This window comes from Benincasa hispida, chromosome 12 (genome assembly GCF_027475165.1).
Source record: "Benincasa hispida cultivar pf3 chromosome 12, pf3_genome.v1.1, whole genome shotgun sequence".
Taxonomy (NCBI): Eukaryota; Viridiplantae; Streptophyta; class Magnoliopsida; order Cucurbitales; family Cucurbitaceae; genus Benincasa; species Benincasa hispida.
Window position 1 is genome coordinate 80,104,134 of NC_143489.1, and position 26,669 is coordinate 80,130,802.

Consider the following 26,669-nt stretch of genomic DNA (forward strand, 5'->3'; position numbering starts at 1 on the left):
ACATGCTAAAAATATAAACAAATTCTAATTAGTAAATTGCTTTTTAAACTCAATCAAATTTTAGCAAAAAGTAATAATTTATCCAAATTTCATTATTTATTTGCAACGATACTTTAGTGAGTCAGAATAAATTCTACCGAGGGGTAGCTAAATACTCCTTCATTGAAGCAAGACATTCTTGACTAAATACTAACTTTAAAATAACTCTTTATTCCTATAGTTATTTAGTTATCGTTTTTTGTCAAGAACTTACTAACATTTAGTAACTATTATAAGTGTAACCCTCCATTTTCAGACCTCAGAAGTCGGCCCTAACAATGCTGCCAAATTGGAGAGTCAAAGTTGGGAATCAACCTAAGAGACCCTATCCATTTCTGGAGTTTGAGTTGTTCTGAATCCCATGTTGCAACCCTCTAAGGTGATAGTCGCTAAAAAGACGACTAGCTAACGTCGCCTAAAAACGACAGCATGCACAATATAGGAATCTCATGGTCCAAACTAATGGAGACTATAGGATGTGTTAACACACTTCCTTCTCCCACTTACTATGAACAACTTTCTTTATTCACCTTGCTATTGACCCATGCAAACACTTTTTGAATGGAGCAATCGCAGTAAAAGCGATAGGAAGCCGAGCATGGACCTCACGTTGTGAATTCTCAGGGACGTGAGAGCTAAAAACAATATATCTTATATATTATTAATCTCCCACTAAAGTGTTCTATTTGTTTTGGGTAAATGTTTACTTAGGTATGTTCCGACTAATAAATACAGCCTAAGTTTAGGTGTTTATCCAAGAATAACGTCATATTTGGATTTAACCTACGATGTCTAAATGATAAACCAATTTATTACCTCATATCATTCGCACATGCTCATAAAACTGAGTTAACAACGCTCAAGAACCGGCTAAAATCCCCAGGTAGCAGGTGTTTCATAAACCGTCAACTTAAGTTCCTTCAGCCTCAGACAGGATTTTACCCCAGGTGAGTTTGTAACCAAAATTTTACAAGATAACGACCTATTTTAACTAATTAAAACAAGTTGTTATTTATCAACCCTAGGTGAGCATGCATCTTACCTTTGTTACAGATTTTAAATGTCTAATTCATTTTATAACACTTTATAAAACTATAGACATGCTTTTCCATCCATACCATACACCAAGCATTTCATAATTTAATATAATAAATTATATTAAACACATGAAACCCTAGATCATGCATACTATATGTTATAACAAATTATAACATACTTTCAATGCATGATACATGTTTCCTATGGTGGGATTTTAAATCTATATGGCATACCATATGCACATACATGATTTATTTAATTATAACATACATTTCAGATTGCATAAATAATTAAACACACTGATATGGACCAGTTTTGGCATCCTAATAAGCAAGCAAGCTAAATTATTACAATAATAATTAAAAACAGTCTCGAACCACTTCTGAACTGCCCAAACTGACCCGAACCGACTCTAAAAAGCTCAAATCGGATATCCAAGGCTTGAAAAAGGGTGAATTGGTCCAAAGATTGCTAAATTGGACCTAATAAGCTCGAATCGGTCGAACAGGCTAACCCCTAAATTAAATTCACCTCATGCGCGCGCCATTTAGGTTTGCTGATGAATAGTGTTGCAACGCTGCGAAGGTAGTAGCCTTCTGTTAATTTTTGCTGCTAAACTTGTTCCATGTCTTCTTCGATTACAACCTAATTGCAACTTTATTGACTCTAACAAATTTACAAATACTTAATTATACATTAAGACCTATAAGCAAAGAGCCAATTACAACTTTTGCACCAGAATTGAAGAGAAATCTAATACCAAAACTGAAAAACATCCATATCAGCACCCATTTCATACAACTTATGAAAAACACCCACCATGCTTAAATTAACGTAAATTGAGTGCTTAAAGCATGATCTGATACCAATTAATAGTGTTGACATTCAACAAGCAGAAGCAATTAGGATCTTAAGCACTCTAATTATATTAGTTTGAGTAAACAAGCATGCATGGGAGAAAAATGTAAATAGGGTTTCAGAATTTTTACCTTTGAAGAATCTCTTCAAATCAGCAATTCCTTAGCACGAATATCCTCTCTAACAGTTTATAGACTACCACAAGATCTTTCTTACTATCCTCTTGACCTTAGATTTGATTGCGGGATCCAAAATGCGGTTGAATTTAGGGAATTTTGAGAGATTTTTCAGGTTTGGTGTCTAGGGGATGAAAAACGCTTTCTTCATAAAAAAAAACATTTTTCATAAATGAATTTCTGAATTAGAAAAACCTCTTTTTTGTCAATTTTGCTCATGTAATCCATTTACATGAGGCATTGATACCAAATAACTTGATTAGAGTGGAAAAATAGGTGTGAATGTTAGTGGTAAAAGTGGGAGAAATCCACTTTATCAACCTTTTTCATTTTTCTTTTTTTATTTAATTGTTTTTCCTCTAAAAACAATTTTATTTGAATTTTCAAATTTCAAATGAAAAACAAATTTATAAAATATTAATTCTATAACTAATATTTAAAATTAATCTTAAACAAAATTAATTCTCATAATTATTTTTATATAAAATTAAAACTAGATAATTAATTAAATAATTTAATTAATTAATTAATTTAATTAATTAATTAATTTAATATATAATATTAAATTGATATATCACCTATTCCAAACATAAATCCCTATTCATGTAATTAATATTTAAATCATATTTAAATATTTTCACTTCTCCAATTCGTTTAATTCGATAATTAAACGTCTAACTATATCGTATATAATTAATAATTCTCTTAATTCGAATTTGAACATTTCAAATTGTCTCATCGCATTATTCTAAGATTTAGTCCGTTTATGAGCTAGTAAGGGACCTAATGAACCTATAGATTATAAGCTCCAACGATTCGAGATTAATTGGCTAAACCTTTTTAACCGAATTAATCAACATTCGTTAACTACCAGGTCACTCCACTAAAGCTCAATAGTTGCGCTCTCCTCATTGTAGAGATATATTTTCGTCCATTTCATTTAACCATAAACAATAAGTCAATCCTTCATAGGTTGTTCGTATTTACAATTAAGTTAAAATTACTATTTTACCCTTGTAATACATCTTGCTCCTTAAGTTTTCATTGATCCACTAATGAATAATTGGTTTATAGTCCTACCAATAAATCGAGTCCCTCTCAATCACAAAGAGGGTGAGGCCCCTTGTTCAGTACTTAAAGGAACAACCTATCTACTATCCCTGAAAGCGGGTAGGAGTGAGTTCATTCTTGCAGGACTATGTCCCTAACTATCTACCTGATCTTATTCCTAAAATGAGAGGCTTATTGAACGGTGATGTTGCGTCACTCTCACCCATGTAGATTAAAGGATAATCCCAAATAAACAATAGTTCATAGTTAGCCTAGGATTGGGATTGAGTTATCTTAAGTCATCGAGTTAAAATAGTCAGAAATCGACATTAAAGGGCTCTAATGTCAGTTGGCAACCGACATTAAAGATAGTGTTATTAAAGGCTTTTAATGTCAGTTGCCTTTAATGTCGGTTTTAAACTGACATTAAAGGGCTTCAATAACACCAATATTACAGCCTTCAATGTCGGTTGCAACCGATATTGAAAGTCTTAACATTGAAGGTCTTGCAACCGACATTAAAGGTCTTTAGTGATTAAAGGTCTTTAATGTCGGTTGCAACCGACATTAAAGCTTTTTTTTTAATTCTTAACCGACATTGAAGCTCGAATTTGTCCATTTTTTTTAAATTCCGTTGTCGAATCCATTTTTTTTGTCAAATAAGTTAAAAACGACATTATATGTCTCGTGTTGGGTCAGGAAAAGTCCGTCATTGTTTTATATTAAAAAGTATAAAAAAAATTGCATGGCGAGCCCATCAATATTTGTCTTCCACCTATGAATTTATCCACAAACAATAATCAATATTTCCAATCCATTACATATACTCATCAATATTTATCTTCCACCTATGAATTTATCCACCAAAATTTGCAAAACAATACCGGAACTAGACATTCATAGAATACAGCTTACACCAAAACCATCATTTCTCTCATTCACAAATATCAATTAGTACCAATTCCATGAATAAACAAGAATCACAATACCAGAATCACAATACCATGAATACAACTTCCAATAATAAACAGATCATGTCTTCCACCTATGGATTTATCCATAAATAAGAATCACAATACCAGAACCAGACTTTCATAGAATACTTACACCAAAGCCATCATTTCACTCATTCACAAATATCAATTAGTACTAATTCCATGAATGAACAAGAATCATAATACCATGAATACAGCTTCTAATAATAAACAGATCATGTCTTCCACCTATGAATTTATCCACAAACAAGAATCACAATACCAGAACCAGACTTTCATAGAATACTTACACCAAAGCCATCATTTCTCTCATTCACAAATATCAATTAGTACTAATTCCATGAATAAACAAGAATCACAATACCAGAATCACAATACCATGAATACAGCTTCAAGTAATAAACAGATCATGTCTTTCACCTATGAATTTATCCACAAACAATAATCACAATACCAGAACCAGACTGTCATAGAATACTTACACCAAGCCATCATTTCTCTCATTCACAGATATCAATTAATACTAATTCCATGAATAAACAAGAATCACAATACTATGAATACAGCTTCCAATAATAAACAAATCATGTCTTCCACCTATGAATTTATCCACAAACAAGAATAACAATACCAGAACCAGAATTTTATAGAATACTTATACCAAGCCATCATTTCTCTCATTCACAAATATCATATTAGTACTAATTCCATTCACAAAGATCATGGTTAGATAAATTTACATTCATTCTAAGCTAGCATTTACATTCTATTGAGACAAAAAACAAGAATTACATCCTTACACAAATCGGCCAACAAAATTTGCCCATTGGGTCCGAATTACGTCGATCTCTCCTTGCGTATATGCAGCTTTTGTATTGAACTACAAAAAGGAAAAAAAAAAAAAAAAGATAAATTCAACATAAATTTACATCCATTTATTAAATTAAAGTTAGTACTATATAAAAAATAAATAATTTACGTACGAGGCTAGTAATGGGAGAAATAGAATTATGCACTATTTCGTGTATATACTTTTGCACATAGTACGCATATCCTACAGAATCTAATTGACGAGGGCACTGCATATAAAGAAGTTGAAAATAATTGTTAAATTGTTATAAAGAAGTCGAATGAACATAAATTGTTAAAAAATGAATACAAATTTACCTTTACAGGTTTCCATTTTGGAGAAGACCGATAGTGTTGGAGATCATGCTTGGCTTGCCATGTTTTCAATCCACTAAATAGTTTAAAAACATTAGTTAAACATAAATACTTCAATTAAGATCTAAGAAAGTTCAATTATACTTACATATTTATAACTCCATGAAAATCCTCTTGAACCTTGCTTCGAAGAGAATCCAAAACATACACATAATTTTCTTGTAGATTGATTACAATCAATATCCAATGATAACTATAATAAGCAACAATTTTGAAATATTAGTACATGTATAATGCAAATTAAAAATAACTTAAGAACTTGTTTCTACTTACCCTGTGTTCTATAGAATGAGGACTAATTGGTCTAAATTAGGCAATTCTAGTTGATTGGCTAAATTTCTGGATCGGATATCTTGAGACGTCACATGTGGCAATATTCTTGCTTGATCAATTATAAAAAAAAACTTCTTCGTAATATCACGACCACATTCATCCCAAAGATACCTAAACAAAGTAAAAGTTATTATTTATAAACATGAAACAAAGTATACATGAGTGAATCTAGATGAGTAATACTTACGCAATGTATGTCAAAATACACATATAGCCTATTTCAACCATATTGCAATATTGGAGCAGATCATCGTGGCCTAAATAAATAAATTTGTCTCTTCCAGATATATGCTCATCCAAAGACATACGGATCATGTCTACATCGTTCATGTTATACATGGCATGCCCGTTCAATAATTTGATAGTACCATTAGCGTTAGTATATTTGGAGGACTGGCTGAAGCTCTTAATTGGTGAATGATCCTACCATAATCAAAGTTACAAAAATTCAAAGTAGGAAAAATAATAAATAACCAAACTCATAAACTGAAAAGGAGACATACTTTTTTCTTGTCAACCATAACTACAAGTTCACGAGGCCATTTTATAAAGTTGCCCATTGCTTGCTTTAAGAACTCTATTTTACCCTTCACAGGAATTGGTATAGGCAAATCTTCTCTAATGACAATGTCAATCAGAACTTTAACAGTTAAGCATGACACATCATCATCAAATGTTGCGGCTACTGCAACAATATTATCTACAGTTCCTATAGTCAAGTGGCATGGTGTCCCCTTAACAAATTTTAAAGAACTTATGTCATGCATGGTTAAACACGTACAATATGATTAAAATTTAAAGTCATAATAAATAAATTACCTCCAAATCTTCTTTAGACATTTTCTCAGTATCTTCTTCAGATGCACTTAGTGCAATACTTCCAACAGATGATTTGGACTGATGAGATTGTCTGCTATGAGTTCTTTCTCTCGACACTTTACCATGTAGAACATTTTTTTTTACTAGAGCCTCCTTCAATTTCTTGGTTCATAGAGGACTTTGGTTTTACTAATTTGAAATATTGAGAATGGAAAACAAAATCACCCATTCCTCTAACACGTCCCCAATGTTCTTCCGTACCCAATGCTTCGATGAGAACATCTTCACCTTCATGAACTTCAGCCAATTTATCCTATAAAACATATTACAATTTTCACACAATATCTATATCATCTTAAACTTATATATATGTCATCTTATAATTTGCATAATATATACTTACAATCCGATTGGCACATTCTCGAGTAACTTTATCAAAGTATTCATTATTCTTTCCTTTTCTTGCTTCTTTCCATAAAGTCGCCCAATAAGAAGGGTCATTCGATAGGTTCTACATGAACATACATATTTAATTAGCATAAACATATTAGAATAAAATATTTAATTTAAGTCGAATAACTCACTTACTCTTGGGCAAGATTCAGATAGCCCTTCTGAGAAATGTGGTGATTATATACACATTTCGCACGTCTTTCTTTTTTAACACGACTGGTTTTCTGTACAACAAATCTAGTTGAAGTTACCTATCAAAACAATGATAATGTTGATATGTAATTTATTGTGAATTACTTACCTCCCATTCTTCACTCAATCGTTCATTGATGAACAATGATGGCCAATGATCTTGCTCTATATGAGAATATTGTTGTGGTGGAAATTGCAAGACCGAGGGTTCATCCTTAAATGAAAGTATGAACTTTTGAGTCAACGTTGTCTTGAAAGTCCGAAACTTCCTAGATGCAGACATTAATATACAATGTTTGGACTTAGAGTCCACATTGAACGATATCTGCACAATGAAAAAAGTAGTTAAATAATAAATTAATAAACTATTATGCACATGAATTAAAAGTTTAGAAAACATACCGCTATACAATCAAAAAGTTTGTCTTTTAAATGATTTGGAACTTTTTTCCAAGAATCATACGTTATAGGAATTTGTTGTCGAACAAAAATTCCTATATAACTCTGCATCTTCTTGACTCCAGATCTAACCGGTTGTCCATGTTCATTATAATCGATGGTCAACCATTGCTCAGATGTCCTTATTTGTGCCAACTCAGACATTGTAGTTGGGTCACATAGTATACTTATTCTACTATGTTTTTGTGGGATCATATTTCTATCATCCTCGCTGCTACTTGTTCAAGTTTCCATGTCAATCTACGAAAAAAAAAGAAAAAAAAACATTACTCACACAAAAAACATATAATATTAATATTTAAATACATATAACCATAGTAAATGACATACCATGTTTAATACATTATTTATCAACTCATCGACCCTTACAGTCACGTCTAATGTATGTGGATGTTGTATCATCAATCTCAGTAAATGTATCAACATTGGGCATTCTTTGCATACCTCCATAACCACACTCTTGTAGCATATCTCCTATTTCATCTTCATAAAAATCATCCTCAATTATTCGTTCTGGAGATGTTAAAATAATTGACCAACCCGAATTTGCGGGGTCTTTTACATAGAACACTTGTTTTGCTTGAGAGGCTAAAAATAAATGGGACTAATTTATGTCCAATACAATTGAGGTCCACAATAGTAAACCTAAACTCGTCTGTTTTGACTCCAGTTCTATTCTCAACCCAATTACATTTGAATAAAATAAATAATAATCCATGATAGTCAAGCTCCCATATTTCTTGTATTACACCATAAAAGGTCATATCTGACATGACGGGCCTTTTATCCTTAGCACTAGAGACTTGCATGTGGTAGCCGTTATACTAACTCCACTATTTTGAACCCTCCTAACATCATCGCGATTCTTTGTGATGATAGTAGTAACCATTAACCACATAACCAGAATATTTTACCACAGTTGGACAAGGTCCATTAACTATCCATCTCAAAGAAGGCGATATGAAATTTTTGGGTACTTCGAAAGCTAGTGCAACCTACGATATATTTCATAATATTTTAGTAGTTAACATTTAATTATACATCAAATAGTAGGTCTCTAGAGATTACCCGTGTGGAAAACCACTGACTGAATGTACGATTATGCTCTTCTTAAAGTCACTTTCTACTTTTATTTTTACCATAATTGAGCTTAGACAAAATATCCATATGTTGCCTATTATAAATGACAAAGTAGTTAGATTATTAAATAATCAAGTAACCTAAAACAAGAATAAGATGAAGATCTACATACTCGATGTAAGGAAGCACATCATTTACATTTTGAATGACATAAAGATGAGCTTGATCCAATTCATCCTTACTCGATCTGATAAAAGAAGCAACTGACAATGCTCTATCAATGTTTGAATTCGCTTTCTTTGTTGATGAGTTTAACCCAATAGAATTAACACCAGATACGAATTCAGAACAAAACTCTATAGTCTCTTCAACAATATAATTTTCTCCAACACATCCTTCTGGTCGATTTCTATTTCGTACATAAGTTTTCAACACTTTCATGTATCGTTCAAAAGGATACATCCACCTAAAATAAACGGGTCCACAAAACTCAACTGCTCTTACAAGATGCACTACAAGGTGTACCATTATTGTGAAGAATGATGGAGGAAAATACTTCTCTAAGAGGCCTAGAGTGACAACGATATCTTCTTGCATACCCTTTAACTGAGATGAATTGATCGCCTTGCAACATATAGCATTAAAGAAGAAGCATAGGCAAGTAATTGCAAGTCTTACATGTTTGGGTAAAATATCACGAATGGCTATCGGTAATAATTGTTACATAAGAACTGGTGGTCATGCGACTTAAGTCCGTAAAGTTTCAAATCTGTGAGCGACACTAAACTTTGAATGTTCAATGAATAGCCTTCAGGTACTTTAATTTCTGATAATACCTCACAAAAGCTCAACTCAGCTCGTGTTAATGTATAACATGCGGGAGGTAAAAAGACTTTTTTCTCTCCTACTTGAGGGGCTAACTCTAATCTAATGTTCAGTTCCACCAAATCTGATCGAGTCTTTATTCCATCTTTTGTTTTACTAGGAATATCAACCAATGTGCCAATAAGATTTTCACATACATTCTTTTCAATGTGCATCACGTCTAAACAATGTCGCTCGTCAAGATACTTCCAGTATTCTAACTCGAAAAGAATCTATTTTTTCTTCCAATAAGTTGAAGTGTTATCTCCACTGTTCTTTTCTTTGTTACTTTTCTTACCAAATGAGTCTTGATACTTACTTGTTTCTGCAAGAATTTCTTCCCCACTCAATGGTTCTGGACCAAATTCTAATTTTTGTGCCCCATTAAAAGCTTTCTTTTGTTTCCTATATGGATGATGATGGGGTAGAAACTTGCGATACCCGAGATATGCCATCCTCTTCCCTTTTGGTAAATAAGTGGATGAAGTATTCTCTCCACAAATTGGATATGCATGATATCCTTTAACCGTACAACCACACAAGTTACCATACGTAGGAAAATCATTAATGGTCCATAATAAAATGGCTTTAAGCATGAAACATTGTTCTTCATATGTATCATAACATTCTACCCCATCTTTCCAAAGTTTTTTCAAGTCATCTACTAATGGAGCTAAATAAACATCTATGTCATTTCCCGGTTGTTTAGGACCAGATATTAGTGCAGTCAACATCAAAAGTTTTCACTTCATGCATAACCATGGAGGTAGATTGTACGTCACTAACATCACTGGCCAACAACTATATCTACTACTAAGATCTCCATGTGGATTTACCCCATTTGTCGAAAGAGTAAGACGAAGATTTCTAGGTTCTGACTCAAACTCTGGCCACAAATTATCTATTTTTTTCCATGATAGGGCATCTTTGGGATGTTTTAATAAACCATCTGTTTCTTTTTTTTTTAGCATGCCACGTCAATAAACTTGTTGTTTCTTTACTTCGAAACATTCTTTCAAATCTTGGAATTGGGGGGAAATACCACATGACTTTTGCTGGGGTATTCTTAGCCCTTTCATTTAAACTTTTTTGAAGCTTCCATCTTGACGGACCATAAATGGGGCATACATTTGCATTAGAGAGTTCTTTTCTAAACAAGTAACAATCATTTCTACATGCATGAATCTTCTCGTACTTCATTCCAAGAGTACCAGCATCTTTTTTGCTTCATAAATAGAAGTTGAAATTTCATTAGGACTATGTAATATGTCATGAATTAATTCCAACAACTCAGTGAAACTCTTATCGCTCCATCCAAATTTAGATTTTAAATTATATAACTTTACCAATGTAGATATTTTGGAAAAAGTTTTATAATTTGGGTACAATGGTTTATTTGCATCATCTAATAATTCTTCAAAATTATCGGATTTTCCACTAAAATAGTTATTGTATGCAGCCTCAAACATTCCAATTGTGCCAGCAACATCAACATCATCCTCATCAGCTTCGTCTCTTTCACTAGTAGACACATTTTCATTGTTTCTCTTAATCGGTAAGATTCACCATGAAAAATTCATGTCTGATAACTTTGATCTATACCATTAAAAAATTAGTGTTCTCTTATTTTGTTCACATCTAGAATCTTTGAATTAACACACTTCAAACATGGACAACTCATGACATTCGGTATATTTGAATGTTGTAAACCATTTTTAATAAACACCTCGACCCCTAAACCATACTCAGTTGACATTCTATTCATTTTCATCCATAACTTATCCATGATTGTAAAATATGCAACTTAATCTACAAAAAAAAAAAAACAATAACCAGGGAAAATTTAAAAGCATAAAATTATGATTGTAAAATATGAAACACCAACAAATTTAGAACTAGACTTTTAAGATAAGCATCTTATAAATATTACCTTGTCCTTGTTATTAATGTTGTTATGAAGTCCTTTTTGTGTTGGGTGCACCTTCTCCACTTGTCAACCTTCTTAAAACACGTCCAATGCAATCTTTCTATCTTCCTTCCAAATCCCCAAGAATCAAAATTTAGCCTTACACATCAAACTTGAACCTAACAAATGAAAAACTTCACTCAACACCACACAACAACACAAAACCAATGCAGTCATGGGCTTATACTCAGAATTCAAAAACTGGCAGTGAATTCTAAGCTAAAGCCAATGGGAGGTAAGGATTCTAAACGGTAACATATGGAGATGACAAGCATGAACCATTAACCACGTTACGTATAAATTAGAGTTTACAAGAAAAATGAAGAAAACAAGACATGAGATCTCACAAGATGTTACAATAAAATTGCTCTAATCAGGATGATAGTATACTTTCTTGCTCTCATCTCTCCATTCCAGTGAAAAATAATGCTACAAGGTGGTTGCAATTAAAAATGAAGAACAAAAGGATGTGAATGCAACAAAAGAAGAGCCTATGAACTATGAAAGAGGTAGTTTTTACTTAAAAAGCATGAGATGGTACACAGTAATCACACGACTTGGCATACATTTTAAAAACTTTAACATGAAATCTCTTATGAATGTACGCTTCGGAGGCATACATCCCATAAAGATCTAAATGTGACTTTCTTATGAACCTTATAAATAAAACATCATGGGACAACCAATATATGTATTCTTACTTCTCATTGACTATGTTGTTTATGAGAGAACACTAAATTATTTTAATGAATATGGATACACTCAATCTCTAATATCCCTCATGAAATGTGTCAAAATTAGAGTCAAAGGACATGAAATTTGCAGATTGACAATAAAAAATCATATTCCAAAATTTTGTGAATCTCTAATATGATACTCTTTCTACTTAAGAAAGATAAAACCAAATTGAATCTATGATTAGCAACTAAAAAAGAAAAAGCCATTTTATCTGTTTAACAATGGACATGGCAGTTGTTCCACTGTAAAATGTATTGATTCTATTGATTTTATTGATTAGCAACTAAAAAAGAAAAAAAAATCCTCACAAACTTCACCTGATTCTATTGATTTTCTTACCTCCCATAAAATGCAGCAAGTTTGGTTTACTCCTTTTCGTCTTTCTTCAAGAACACAGAAGCAAAAGTATCCGAAATTGAACATGGTGGAGAAATGCCCAATCAGCCTAGCAATTCCAATTCTCACAACCACACTAATCCCAAACTTTGGTTCTTCCTTTTAAAGAATCTATTTTTTAACATCAAATTTCTTAATAAATTTAAATGATGTCAATACCAGAAAAAAAGGTTTCACCAAAATAAAAGTTTTAAACCTATCTACATGTTTCTGTCAAATAGGAGGAACAAAAAGAAGCCTATTGCTTTAAGATCATAATCTCTTCACTTGACACCAAGAAGCATGTGCATCCATTAAGTTCTTGTAAGTAATACAGTAGTCTAAATAACTTGTCCATCGATGATAGTAGTTTGCAAAATACAACAATAACATATAAAAATATAATTCTAAAATTTCAATTTTAACACTCATTTGAAAGCAATATAATAGTAATTCGCTAGATTACCAAGACCCACCAAGTAATAATCTTTCAAGACCTCATGCTTCAAAACATGAATACTAGCAGACAATTATAACAGAATGAAAAAAAACTAGATCAATTGAATAGTTGATAGCTTCCAATAAAGCCAAGCTTACTTGTACACAACTTTACTTCCAATAAAGTTAACAGCAGGTTGAGAGCAAAATATATGTATACTTACTTCTCTCACGGACACAGAAGAGAAGTAGATCGACGGACACAGGAAGGAGATCGACGACGAGCGAAGAAAAGTGAAGGAGATCGACGGCGAGTGAAGAAAGGTGAAGAAAATCCGGTGAGCGAAGAATGGTGAACAGCGCGACACAGAGATAGGGTTTGGGCGTGTAAACAAATCAAGAAGGACGCGATATTAGGGATATATTATTTAATAAAATAAGAAAAAAAACATTACACCTTTAATGTCGGTTTTAAACCGACATTAAAGCCCATCTTCAATGTCGGTTTAAAAACGGATCTTTAATGTCGGTTTTAAACCGACATTATACATCCGATTTCACTTTTTCCAACAACATTAAAGGCCAAATTTCTTCTAGTGAACGGTCGTTATAAAGAAAAGTGACTATCTCGTGGTCCAGTCTTATGCAAACATCTTTTGCACAGGATGCTCCCACTCGCATATCTCCACATGAACGATTTTAGAATCACATTGTTTGTATCAAATATAAAGCGGGTCGCATCCATAGTATCTCCAAGATAAGGTACCCAACCTTATCCTTATACTGATAAACTATTTTGGCTATATACTTAAACTTGATTCACTTTTATGTCTCTACATAAAGTTTAAGTATTCATGCTTTAGCTAGGGGTTCATTTAGTTTATTCGATTTAGACTATTATAAGTGCAATTTACACATTCAATAACAACTTTATTAAAATAAACCTCAATAACAACTTTATTGCAAATATAATATGTTTAAAGATTACAAACTGCAAGTTTTAGGACATATAACCTAACAATTTCATTCTTATTGATTGGTCATTCATAATTGTTAGGTTGAATGTTTAATTGAGAGATGGAATATTTTACCGAATCTATACCATTAAATCGTTATTAATCTATGATGATTATAGTTAGGTTAATATTGAAAGTTGTTATTAACAATTCCTAATGCCTTGTTTCTTAATTTTATTTCATAAGGTTAGTTATCAATTAAGTTGCATGAGAATAGGTTATTTTTTAGAGAAAGTAATCTTGAATTAAGTTTCTAGATTTACGTATAATGTTTATGCATGATTCCATGAATTGGCTAGAATAGATCTAATGAAGTAATTAACGGATTCAATACCCTAGAATACTTTTATTATCAGACTTTTATATATTCTTACTGTCTTTTCTTGTACAAAATCAAAAACTCAACTTGATTCTGATTCCTTAGCTAAAATTGATACAATTTTAAGATATCTAAACAATAACTTGTTAATTTGATCCTAGAGGACCATACTCAGCCTTAAGAGTAATTTTAATATTATAACTTGACCATGTATACTTGCGTGCAACACGAAATATCCATGATCCACAGCTGTTCTGGACGAGTAATGTAGCGCCTTGTAATATTATTATATTAGTTGATGCAACCTTGAGTTGCATCCCTATCAAATTGCCCAATTGAAATCTCCATTGCAATAAATCTTCTACGATAGTGCTATTACACTACCAAATGTGCAACTTTTTCAGACCAATCTGCAGTTCTCAAGACAATGTCATGCAGTAGGCGTTCAGTATTGCACTCTCATAGAACATCTTGTTGGAAACCAAATTGTCTGATCATCTGTCAGGAAGATGCCACTCACTAATGTGAACACATGTGAGAGGACTTATCATCCGCTATATGTCTTAACCATTTGTACAAAAATTGGGCAAAGTGTCCATGCCCGCTTTGTAAGGCTCCCAAATAATCTGAAACATAACATATTATATTAAAAATATTCAAAACAAGTACATAAAAATATATATATAAAAAGTTCAATTGGGTTTAGTATTCATGTAGTTGATCAGGTTGAAGCAGACCAAACATGTATCTATATTGACTCACTACCTATGTAGCTGACCTAGTTACACAAAATTGATCTATCCACTTATATTATTAAATTAATATTTTAGATTTAAAATTAACTATATCAGTCATATAAACATATTTGTTAAATTAAATTAAATTAAAATAACATATCAAGAACCTTGTCCAGCTAATTGATAGATCTAGAATAATATACATAATAACATTAAACTATTGAAAAAAAAAAAAACTACTGATATCAATATATAAATATTCTTGAATTCAACGACCATTAAAAAAAATAAATTAGGACATTAAAATGGTATAGCTAGCATAATATAAAATATTAAAAACAAAAAACTAGTCATAAATAAAAAGTAAACTCACAAGTTCAACAACGATCCTACTTTATTTTCCTCAAAGTGACAGTGATCCCTCTTTTATCTTTTTATCTTTTTTTTTTTTTTTTTTTGGTTATTTGTTATCCAAACAGCAATGAGAACTACGAAAAAAAAATAGAATAATATGAGAATATGGATCTATAATTTAGTTTTTAATTAAAAAAAAATAGGAATTTAGTTAAGTGAAAGTGTACCTCTTTTTTGTTCATTGTTTCCTAAACAGTAATAAAAACTATGAAAAAAAATATAATAGTATAAGAATAGGGATAAAATTTATAATTAGTTTTAAAAAGTGGAAATTTAGTAGAGTAAATATATAACCCAAAATTCGATGGATAAATGTGGGAAATAGGAGGATTTAATAACAATTTTGGGAAGAAGAATAGGGGAAAACTTGTGGGAAAAGAGTAATTTGTGAGTTAGGAAGGGGTAAAAAAATCGGAAGAGTAGAATGTGAGAAGCGGAAACCGAAAGAGAGGAAGTGGGGTTAAAAAGAGGTAGGTCGAAGGTTTGTTGGGTTTTATACCCTAAAACTCGTAGATAGTAAATATAATTAATTGACTGTCATCGATAAAGAGTTATTGTTGTTATTGTAATAAATGTTAATGATTGTGTTGTATATATTTTTTCTTAATAACCCTATATCCAATAAACTAACCTCCTAAGTTGTCTTATGAGTCTTGAATAATATGTGAAGACATACAGAGATCAATGTTCAAAATACAACCTAAAGGGTCTATAGTATGGATATCGTTGGGTACCTTATCTTGGTAACACTATGGATACGACCCACTTTGTATTTGATACAAACACAATAATCCAACGCGTTCGTGTAGGTGACATGCGAGTGGGGGTATCCTATGCAATGAGTTTGCATATGACCAGACTGGGAAAAAGTAACCACTAGACGTAACACCGTTAACTAGTTAGATTTCTATTTCAATAAGATGACCTAAGCAACTTAGTCTTAGTCTTGAGTATATTATGAACTCTTGTTCACGAGAGATTGTATTTTGATTTGTATGGGTGAGATGGTCAGTTCATCGACTCAATAAGCCTACCATTTTAGGGACAAGACCAAGTGGGGAGCTGGGAACATAATAATACAAGATGAAATTCACTCATTCCCAACTTTAAGGTAAGTAGATGAGTGTTCCCTTAAGTGGTATTTTCGGGACTTGAACAAAGGGTCCTACCCTCTCGTTGGCTTGAGAGATGTTTCTATTTAATGGTTGGACCATAAACAGGTTGTTCATTATAGAAGCACCAATACTTAAGGATACATAGGTAACCCAAGGGTAAAATGGTAGTTTGATCCAGTTGGTGTTACGGACACTCGTGAAGGACTAACTTATTGTTATTGGTTTATATCCATAGACACAGAAATATATCTACAGTGAGAAGAGTGCAGTTGTGGATTTTTAGTGGAGTGTATCCACAGTTAACGAATATTGATTAATTTGGTTAATGAGTTTAGCCAATTAATCTCATATGGTTGGAGCTTCTGATCTGTATGTCCATAAGGTCCCCTTGTTAGCTCACTAAAGGATATTAATAAGGAATGATTGAATTATTCAAATCAATTGAAGAAATTGTATATTAATGTGATTAATATATAATTAATTATAGATGTGATCTATAATTCACATTATGTGAGATAAATATATTTGAATGAGATCAAATACCAGATTTATGGGAATTTGATTCCTAAAGAGTTGTATACATATAAACATGTGATATTTATATGTTAATCAACTCTATAATAAATATGATCTAGTATAGTTACTTAATTGATTAAGAAATTTTATAAAGAGGTGGATGCATATAAACATGTGATGTTTATACTTATTAATTAACTATATTTACATTAAATCGAATTTAATATATATAATTATTTAATTGATGTACTAATTAATTAAATAAAGGTTATTTGATTAATTTAGCAAAAGGATAGAAAAGAAAAGATTTGGAGAAGATGTTAACCTTTCTCCATATAAATTCCTCCTTATGGCCCTTTTTAGGGTAAGAATTCATTTGGTGATTTAAACCTAGCCACCGAAAGGAAATCCTCTCTATATTCTCTCAAAGAAATCCCTCTACCTTTTCCTTTTCCAAGGGTTGGAGACCACTCATCCAACTCTTGAAATTCCTAGAAGAATAACAAGGTATTTTTGTGGTAGTGTCGGTGAGTTCATGTGTAGATTAAGAGAATTTCAAGAGGCTTGGGAATCTTCAAAGGTAAGAAATAGTTCTCCCTTTTATTTCCCTTCAATAAAGCATGTTTTTATGATGTTTATCCTATTTACTATTCTGTCTAATTGTTGTTTTTGTTTCCTATAAAATGAAAAACGAATACAAGACGGTCCTAACGCTTCCACTAGGGATTCAACTCCCAACGAGGCTGAAAACTCGACCCACTACAATGTGGATGTGACGAGACAAGGGATGATAGTGGTACGGCGAGCTTCGTGTAGCGTGTTCAATGGTCAAGATTGGTCAATGCAGGCCAAGACTTCGAGATGGCAAGCAACGCAGATCGAGACTTTCACTCTCAATCTTGTTAATGGCAGGTGGCATAAGTGTAGGTTTTCAAATGTTCGAGACTTCAACCCTCGATCTTTCTTAGTCAAGTCGTCAACTTTCGACCTAATGTGGGGCATTTTTAATATGTGGTGATTGAGTGTTCAAATCCCGACATTCTGCTACGCCCGGCCAAACTACCACATTTTTCTAAATATTTTTAAAATCACTATATTTTCCCTAATCATTTTTTCAAAGTAAAATAAAATAAAAGATCATATATTATAACCCACCATATATTGGTATTGATGAATTTTATAACATGTAAATAAAAATTATGCATTTTTTCTTATTTTATTCTTTCTACACTGATTCCTCAAACACACAACATTGTGCATTTTTTTTCTTAGAAAATCTGAAACAAAGAAAAAAAATCCTCAAACATTCCTCTGTTTTTCTTTTTCTTTCATTCTTTCTTTGTTTTTTTTTTTTTTTCTTTTAATGAAATTTAATATTTTATTATTGCTTTTTTTAGAAAAATCAACGAGAATTAGAAACTCCCACCCTCGCCAAAACATCCATAAAACAATGAATAAAAAAAAAGGGAACCTTTTCTCTTTTTTTTTCATTTTTTATTTATTTCTAAAAAACATGTCAAATAGTTTACTCAAAATGATATTCTTTCTAACAAAGAAAAATATGGGCTGTTTTTCAATAGTTTGAGCCCACAAATAGGAGAGAGAAGCCCAAGCAAAGGTTGGATTCCTCTGGTCCACAAATTTCATTGGGCTTTGACCCGATGGACGCCATTTCCTCTCATCAATTCACCCACCATTCTCCTCATTCCTTACATGGCACAACATTTAAATTTTTAAAACTTTACTATACACTATACTTTATCTTTATAATATTTCAAAAATAAAAATAATAATTTTAATAGTGCCAATAAAGTTGATTTCTAGCTTCGTGTTTTAATCATTTAAGCTATATTCAAATTTCAAGTTAACCGATCACAATATTTCAATTTGAAATTTACAAGTGTTTCTTTATTTTAATATTTTAAAAATTCTTAAAATTTCCCTCTTCATTCAAGGTTATAATAATAATGAGACATAAAGGTCCAATATGAGTACATATACAGTCTATGGAGTAAAATGTACTCATCTTTGTACATTACACTTTAATAATTTTGTCAGAAAGCTAGAATTATTATCAAATAAAAATTTCTTAATCAACACGTTAAAAAACAAGGTTAGTATACTAGAAAAAAAAATGTAATAAGAATAGAAACTCAACCCAAACAACTTATCATTTGTTCAGATTGTATATTTATTAAACCTAAACAATTCTGATGAGATAATGAATCTAACTCAACCCAATCATAAAATATTTGGATTGAATTGATCATTAATTTAAAATTTTATTTTAAAAAGAAGTAAAATTTTCATAAGTAAAAAAGTTACTTCACAAAGATTAGCAACTCAATTTCTATTTATATTATGAAAATTTTCTTTCCAAAGTATTACAAAAATATTTTTAATAGTTGTTTTGGAGAATTAATAATTAGAAAAAATCATGAAATTTATACATACATACATAACACATACTCTTTAAATTTAATAGTAAGTTCAGGTTGATTGGGTTATTATAGGTGTACTCACGAACTAATTCAACAAGTAAAATTTCATTTCTTTGAACTAAATCCTACCCAAACCGTGCATGTTAGGTCAGGTTGATTGGATTTTCTGGACACTTCTGATGAACTTTTTTTTTTTTTTTTTTTTTTTTTTTTTTGTGTGGTCGTTGGAGGTTCAAAAATTCCGACTAAAAAAAGCCCAAGTAAATGGAAAAAAATTAACAAAGACATTACAATTAAATTAGTGATACAGGAGATTGGAGGAAAGATAAGTTGGATATTATAAATGAAAATGATAATTACAATTAAGATGAAAAGGTGCGGATGTGATATGAATTTAATTCCTAAACTAGGAAGGTGAGAAAAATACATGATAATTTTAATAAGGAAAGAGATGGTGGGGGGTAAATAATAATGCAGTTAATTAAAGTCAGAAAATCCTAGCTAGGGATATGTGGATGTTGGGACAAAGAAATTGAAGGAGAGAGACGGAGATTAAATATTTAGATTAATTAGAGAGATAATTAATGATAATAAAATTTGATTATTAGAAATTAATTAAGAAGGAGAAGGAGAATTAGGGGTGCGAGGAAAAATGGCATAGTGAAGAACCATAATGTGATCAATAGTTGAGGAATTTGGAAGCAAAGTGGTAAGACCTGAGTCTTTGGAGCACCAAATTTTATCTCTAATATGCTGCATTGTCAAGCAACCTTCAAGCTTTTCCCCTCTGCATCTTATCTCGATCTGAAAAATCAACAATAATCTTAGTTAACACATCTAAATTCTCAAAACTTAAAAGATTAAACCACTCATAATAATAATAATAATAATTTGTTTAGAATGACTTTCTAAGTACTTAAAAATATATTCGAAATCCATAAGTGAAACCAGTTTAGTTAGAGTTGAGATGCCAAGTCAATGATCAGTGTTATCTCATATTGAAAAAGTTCATAAAAGTGATAGACTTCAAGCACTATAAAAGAGTGTATGTCTTTGATTTCAAATTGTCCCCATTAGAAAAACGTTATGTTTGGGTGTGCTAACTATAATTAGATTCCCTCTTGTATTCTCAAGTTTGAGAGTGAGATTAAAAGATATGAGTAATACGAAAGCTTTGAGAGACTGTTCTCGTAATTACGATCAGAAAATTATTTTGTGTGATCATAATAATTTTTCAAATAGTAGAGTTTTCTGGTCCTTGATTTTTTCTCCAAGTTCAGAGTTTTTTATATAAATTCTTGTGTTTTCTGGTTTTATTGTTTTTTTAAAACTATTCTATTATTTCTCTACTAATTCTTGTTACAGTAGTGTGAGGTTTTTCCTCCGGGCAAAAAAAAAGGAAAAAAAAAAAAAAAGAATTGCCCCAAACCCTAATGAATAAAAGGACCCACCAACCTCAATATATTGCACCCATTCCCCACTTCGTATTATCAAAATCTTCATCTCATGCTCATGCATGTCTCTTTCACATTCCTAATACCTCAAATATTCCTCTTATTCACCTTTTCTTTTTCTTTTTTAGTTTTTTTTCTTCTAACTAAAAATTTATAAATAAATCCAACCCTAAACTTTCTCCTCCTTAATTATTGCGTGTGCGTGTTTTTTTTTTCTAATATAATATATATTATTTCTCAGGTTTATTTTCAACGACCCATGAATCATTCCATCCTACTATAATAATAATAATAATAATAATAATAATAATAATAATAATAATATCTCTCTCCAATTTCATTGGTTAGATGAAAAGAAAAAAAAAAAAGAAACAAGAGAGAGAAAGGTTTTGATTGAAACTTTTTGAAGCAAAGAAATGCAAAAATGAAATTGGGAAGAAGAAGATGGTGAGGTGGGAGAGACGAAAGCATGACATAAGAAAACGAGGAAGAATCATGTGTGGAAGGTTGTAGGATAGTTATGGAAAGTGTCCACGTGGGATTTTCCTGGCCCTACGATGATATCACCATCATAATCTTTCATCTCATCTCATCCCTTCCCTTTCCTTCTACTTCACCACCACCCTCTTTTTTGCTTTTACCTTTTTTTCTTTTTTTCTTAATTTTTATTCTATTATGTTCTTTTCTTAAAAAAAAAAAACATGTGCATTTTCCATGCATGCCGTCCAATCTGTATATCAAATACGTAGTTGGCACGTAGAAACGTAAAATAATATTATATACGAATATTAAGGAATCAGCCAAAGCTTATCATTAATTCTACCTAAAATATATACCAATAAACATATCCATTGTTTACTTCAATATATAATTAGGAACATAAACTATTAATCTTTATCTAAATAATCTGCATAGAATAAAAAACCTAGGCTCTACACACCAATAATAACAAACCCCTACTAACGAATTGATTCATTGCATTATTCTTACCTAATTAAACACAACATGAACAAACCAATAAAATATGAATCCATAATAATAATCTAAATAAAACAAAAGCAAGTCTTTATCAAGTGATTAATAAGTCAACTCATATGTTAAAATGGTTATTTTTTCTTGTTTCAACAAATGGAGTAGGAAGATGTATACATCTGACTTCTTGGTCATTAATCAATTGAGTTCTATGTTTAGGTTTAGACTTGAGCGTGTTATATTTTATGGATAAAGTTTAGATTTATTCGCTTTTCCAAATTTTTACCAAAGTTTAGGTGGAGGACATTTTTTGAAAAATTGTCGTACCTTAAACGGTGGACTTAAGTTTTAATTTGCTTTATTCTATTGTGTGTTGAAGAATGAAGAATGTGAGTTAAGCCTAATTAGTCAACCATCCTAAGTCTTCTATCTATAAATAGAATAAAGGCATCAAATAGCTGTCTGTTCATGACATGAAGAGCATGCAATAAGAACCCCCCCCCCCCCCCCCCCCCCCCCCCCACAACAAAAAAAGAAAAAATATATATATATGCATTATTGATAAATCAATAATTAGAGTTGACTCCTAATTAAACAATAATAATGTTTACATACAAGTTTATGAGTTGTTTAATCAAATGGAATGTCTGAGTATGTCACATATATCCTAATAATCACACATATACACTATAATTTTTAATAAAACTAAGGACAGCTAGCTTAACATCAACATACACATAATAATTAAGAAAATTAATTGGTTAATAAAGACAAACGCAATGATCCTTGCTTCATAATGTTCTATCCCCAAATATTATTATCTCAAGGGTATAGCAGCCAACTCACAAAGATATGAAGAATGTGATATAATATATTAATTTTCATGCAACACAAATTTGGTTTTCTTTTGGATGTGATTGAGCATATTCGTTTTAATTAGAAAGAACTACTTTTTTTTTTTTTTAATAAAACACAAGATAAGGCTCAAGTTTGTCTCAATTTTGGTTATTTGATGGTTTTTTAAATTACCCATTTAAGAAAATCCACAATTCAAATATTATTTCAAGCATCATTAAGGGAATGCATGATGATCATGGGAATAAATTAAACATGTCTATATATGATTTACATCATATGATCATGCATGCATGTTTGTTTCTGAATTACATATATAATTCTCTCTTTAATAATTAGGATGAGAAATATCACATTGAAAAGTACTAATCCTCAATATAACTAACGTATATGTCCAATAAACCATTTGTTTTTTTTTTTTTTTTTTTTAAGTTAAGCTTATAAAACAATTACAACAGACAAGTTTATTTGTTTTTTTGTCTATTTATTACAAATATTTTCAAAATCCAAGCTAAACTCTGAAAATTGTGTTTTTAAAATTTGGCTATGAATAATTATTCTAAGAAATAATGAAAAATATGCACAATTATGAAAAATAAAAAAATTAAATTATTATCCAACAGATCTAACATAATTTGAAACCATTCCTAGGTTTCATAATTTTATTTTTGTGGTGCATATATCATTCCACCTTACAAAAAAAAAAAAAGGAGAATGGAGTAGTTTCTCACAAGATATGATTAAATTAACCTTTTTCTCTTTTAAAACACAAAAAGAAATTAAATTCATAATGCATGGACTGCAAAAGAAAAAGGGGAAAAAAAGGATAAAAGCGAAAAAGGGTCCCTTGAATTGCATGCTATATATTGGTAAGATCAAACGAATGTAGAAATGAATTTGGAATGTATGATTAGTGGTATGTATAAAGAGAAAATACTAGCGTTCGTGCGAAACTAAGGTAACTTTAGGCACAAATAATGAAAAATATAAATAACAATATAAATTTATAATGCGTAGGAAGAAAACTTTTAGGGCAATGCAATTATTAGGGAAGAAGACATATAATAGTGGGTATTTCATCATCAAGTGTAAATGAGAAGCAATATAATGCAACAATGGTTTCAATTGCCCATCTAACACCATTCATATACTAAACTATTATAACCTCTATTTGTCTAGCTACACATATATCAATTAATTTTTCTAATAGAAATTGAAATGTTATGAATAATTTGAACTCTAATTGCAGTAACATGTATGGGATCATAGGCTAAGATTATTAGATTTCAATAATATTGCAATCTTTAAAACACTATATTATAGGCCCTTGAGTATTTTTACAACTTGTTTGATCTTTTAGCTAAGAAGTTAATCACTTTGTGTATGTGTGTGGTTTTGTTTTTTCTTTTCGATTTTTTTAAGGTTGTTGCTTTGGTTGTTCGCTATACGTAGTTGAGGAACAGCTATGAAATAACCAAGGAAGTTGTTTTCATACTGAAAATAGCAAAATAGCAACCCTTTCTTCTAAATTTTAAGTTTATAAATTGAAATATTATAAGTTTTTTTTTTTTTTTGACTCATTTTTTTCTAGGTTTTGGGAAAGGGAGCGGTTGTTGGTTAGTGTATGTTTTTTTTTTTAAACTTAATCCCATTATTTTTAAATTAAATCTGTTGATCAACTTTTACTTTATACCACTTTTTTTTTTCAAGTTACAAGAGAAACCCCAAAAAAAAAAAAAAAAAAATCCATAACGAACCAGACATGAAAGCTTGTGCCCCAAATTTTAGAAAAAAAAGGACCCAATTCCCTAGATATCGACAAGACAAAAGCTTTTCATCTCAATCACACCCATATATTTCTAAAATTAATACAACAAAAGTTAAGTTTTTTGTTGTGCTTTTTCTAACTTGTAATGTAATGTAAAAGAAAACCCTCTTGTTATATATTTTGGTTGTGCGGTTTCTGTCATGTTGTGTAAGTTTGATTTGTGAGTAAGAAATGAAAACGAAAAAAAAAAGATCAATTTTTTTCTTGGGAAATTTCAACAATAAATATATGTATGAACTATGAAGTATACTAATTAGTGTCTATAAATACCTCTAATTCGTTATCCAATCTAAGCTTTTTCACCAAGTATTTGATTAGTAATCGAACTGTCATCTTTCCATCCCTTCACAAAAGATCAAAACTTAATTATGAGTTAAACTTAATTCACACTCAAATTTTCAAGAACAAACATTTGCAAATAAAACCCATATGCTGATTGTTAATTAACAAAGATCCAATTTTAATTAAAGGAAAAAATGGAATTAATACTTGATTCTCAAGTAGCTGGATCTCTGTGGCAACAGTGGTTGTTTCCCTCTGCATTGCAAAATTCAAACCAAAAGAAAAGAAGAATCAGATAAGTAAAAAAGTATAGGCAGGGAAAAATTGAAGATCTTTATTTATTGGAATAAAATTGTAACTAAAATCAAAGGGAAAATATTATCCCTAGATAGTTAGGGATTGTGACAAACATGAAAAGAAGATATTGGGGGTGTAATTAGATTGAGTTTTCTTACTGGTTTAATTCCAAAGGTTGAAGAGAAAACCAAATCCCGGAATGAGGGCGGCGAGGAGGGTCGATAACCCTAACGGCATCGGAGCTAGATCCGGCGGCGGCGCTGGCAGTGACTAAGTCAAGTCCATGGTGAAGTTGAAAGGGGTTTGAAAAGTAAGGAGCAAATGGAATAAAAGAAGATGAACAATTAGAAGAGGAAGAGTTATAAGAGGAGATAGGTCTAAACGTCCAATTAAGCTCCGGTGGCGGCGGAGGCAAAACCAACGCCGGAGTTGTAGAAAAATCTCCAACGACCCCCAACGACGATTTCGAACCAACGCCGCCGTCGTCAGAGGGTAATAAATCGAGCTCAGTCAAGCCAAAGCCAAACCCTGGCGGTTGATGATGGTTGTGGACGACGACGTCAGGGGTGGCAGCGCCGATGCTAAGGCGAAGCCAACTCTTATCGACCGCAACATGGTCATGAAGAGTTAGATCCTTAGAAGTAGAAGGGTTTTGGTTGGTTGTTGTTGAATCATGTTGAAGAGGAAAGAGATGATGATGATGATGATCATGAGAATTATTGTTAGTATTATTGTTATTATGGAAACCCTCAAAATGACTCATGAGAGCAAAACTTGGAGAGAAGAGATTAAAAGGAAAGGAAGGAAGAGGAGCATAAGTAGGAGGAACCATTTGTTGTTCATTTCAGGTGGATCTCAAAGCAACTAGCAGCCATGAGGGACAGACTTTATATATATATAATATGAGAGAAATTAGAGAATAATATTGAGAATGTGCAAAGAAGAGAGAAGGAGAGGGCATTGACTAGAAAGAAAAAGGGTTTTGGTATTTGGTTTTGATGTTTTGATGGTGGACAAAAAAAAATGAGATGAGAGGACAAGAAGGAGGAGAATAAATCTTGCAAATCTCACTTTCCATTAATTCTCTTTGTTTGGAAGCTTGTGGGTTGAGAGACTTGAGACAGGAGAAACAAACAAACACCTATAAATTTCAAATTAAAATATATATATATATATATATCTCATTTTTCATTCTCATAAATAATAATAAAGAATAATATATAAAATAGGAAGGGGAAAATTTGACTTTATGGAGAGGAAATAGCAAAGAGAATAATGGATATAAGGGGAGGTAAGAAATAAGAACTTTTTAAGGGGATGTGTCCT

At 31.4% G+C, this 26,669-nt stretch overlaps 1 protein-coding gene and 1 pseudogene across 1 annotated transcript; both read right to left on the minus strand.

The window, feature by feature from the left end:
* Nucleotides 1-4,952: 4,952 nt before the first annotated feature.
* Nucleotides 4,953-7,780, minus strand: LOC150032228 (uncharacterized; annotated as a pseudogene).
* Nucleotides 7,781-19,969: 12,189 nt separating this feature from the next.
* Nucleotides 19,970-26,367, minus strand: LOC120068071 (uncharacterized). Its single transcript, XM_039019749.2, has 4 exons — nucleotides 25,502-26,367; nucleotides 25,254-25,301; nucleotides 25,035-25,107; nucleotides 19,970-20,459 (listed from the first exon to the last, which is right to left on the minus strand). Exons 1-4 carry the CDS (start codon nucleotides 26,173-26,175, stop codon nucleotides 20,271-20,273), a joined length of 984 nt encoding a protein of 327 aa, XP_038875677.1. The 5' UTR covers nucleotides 26,176-26,367; the 3' UTR covers nucleotides 19,970-20,270.
* Nucleotides 26,368-26,669: the final 302 nt, after the last annotated feature.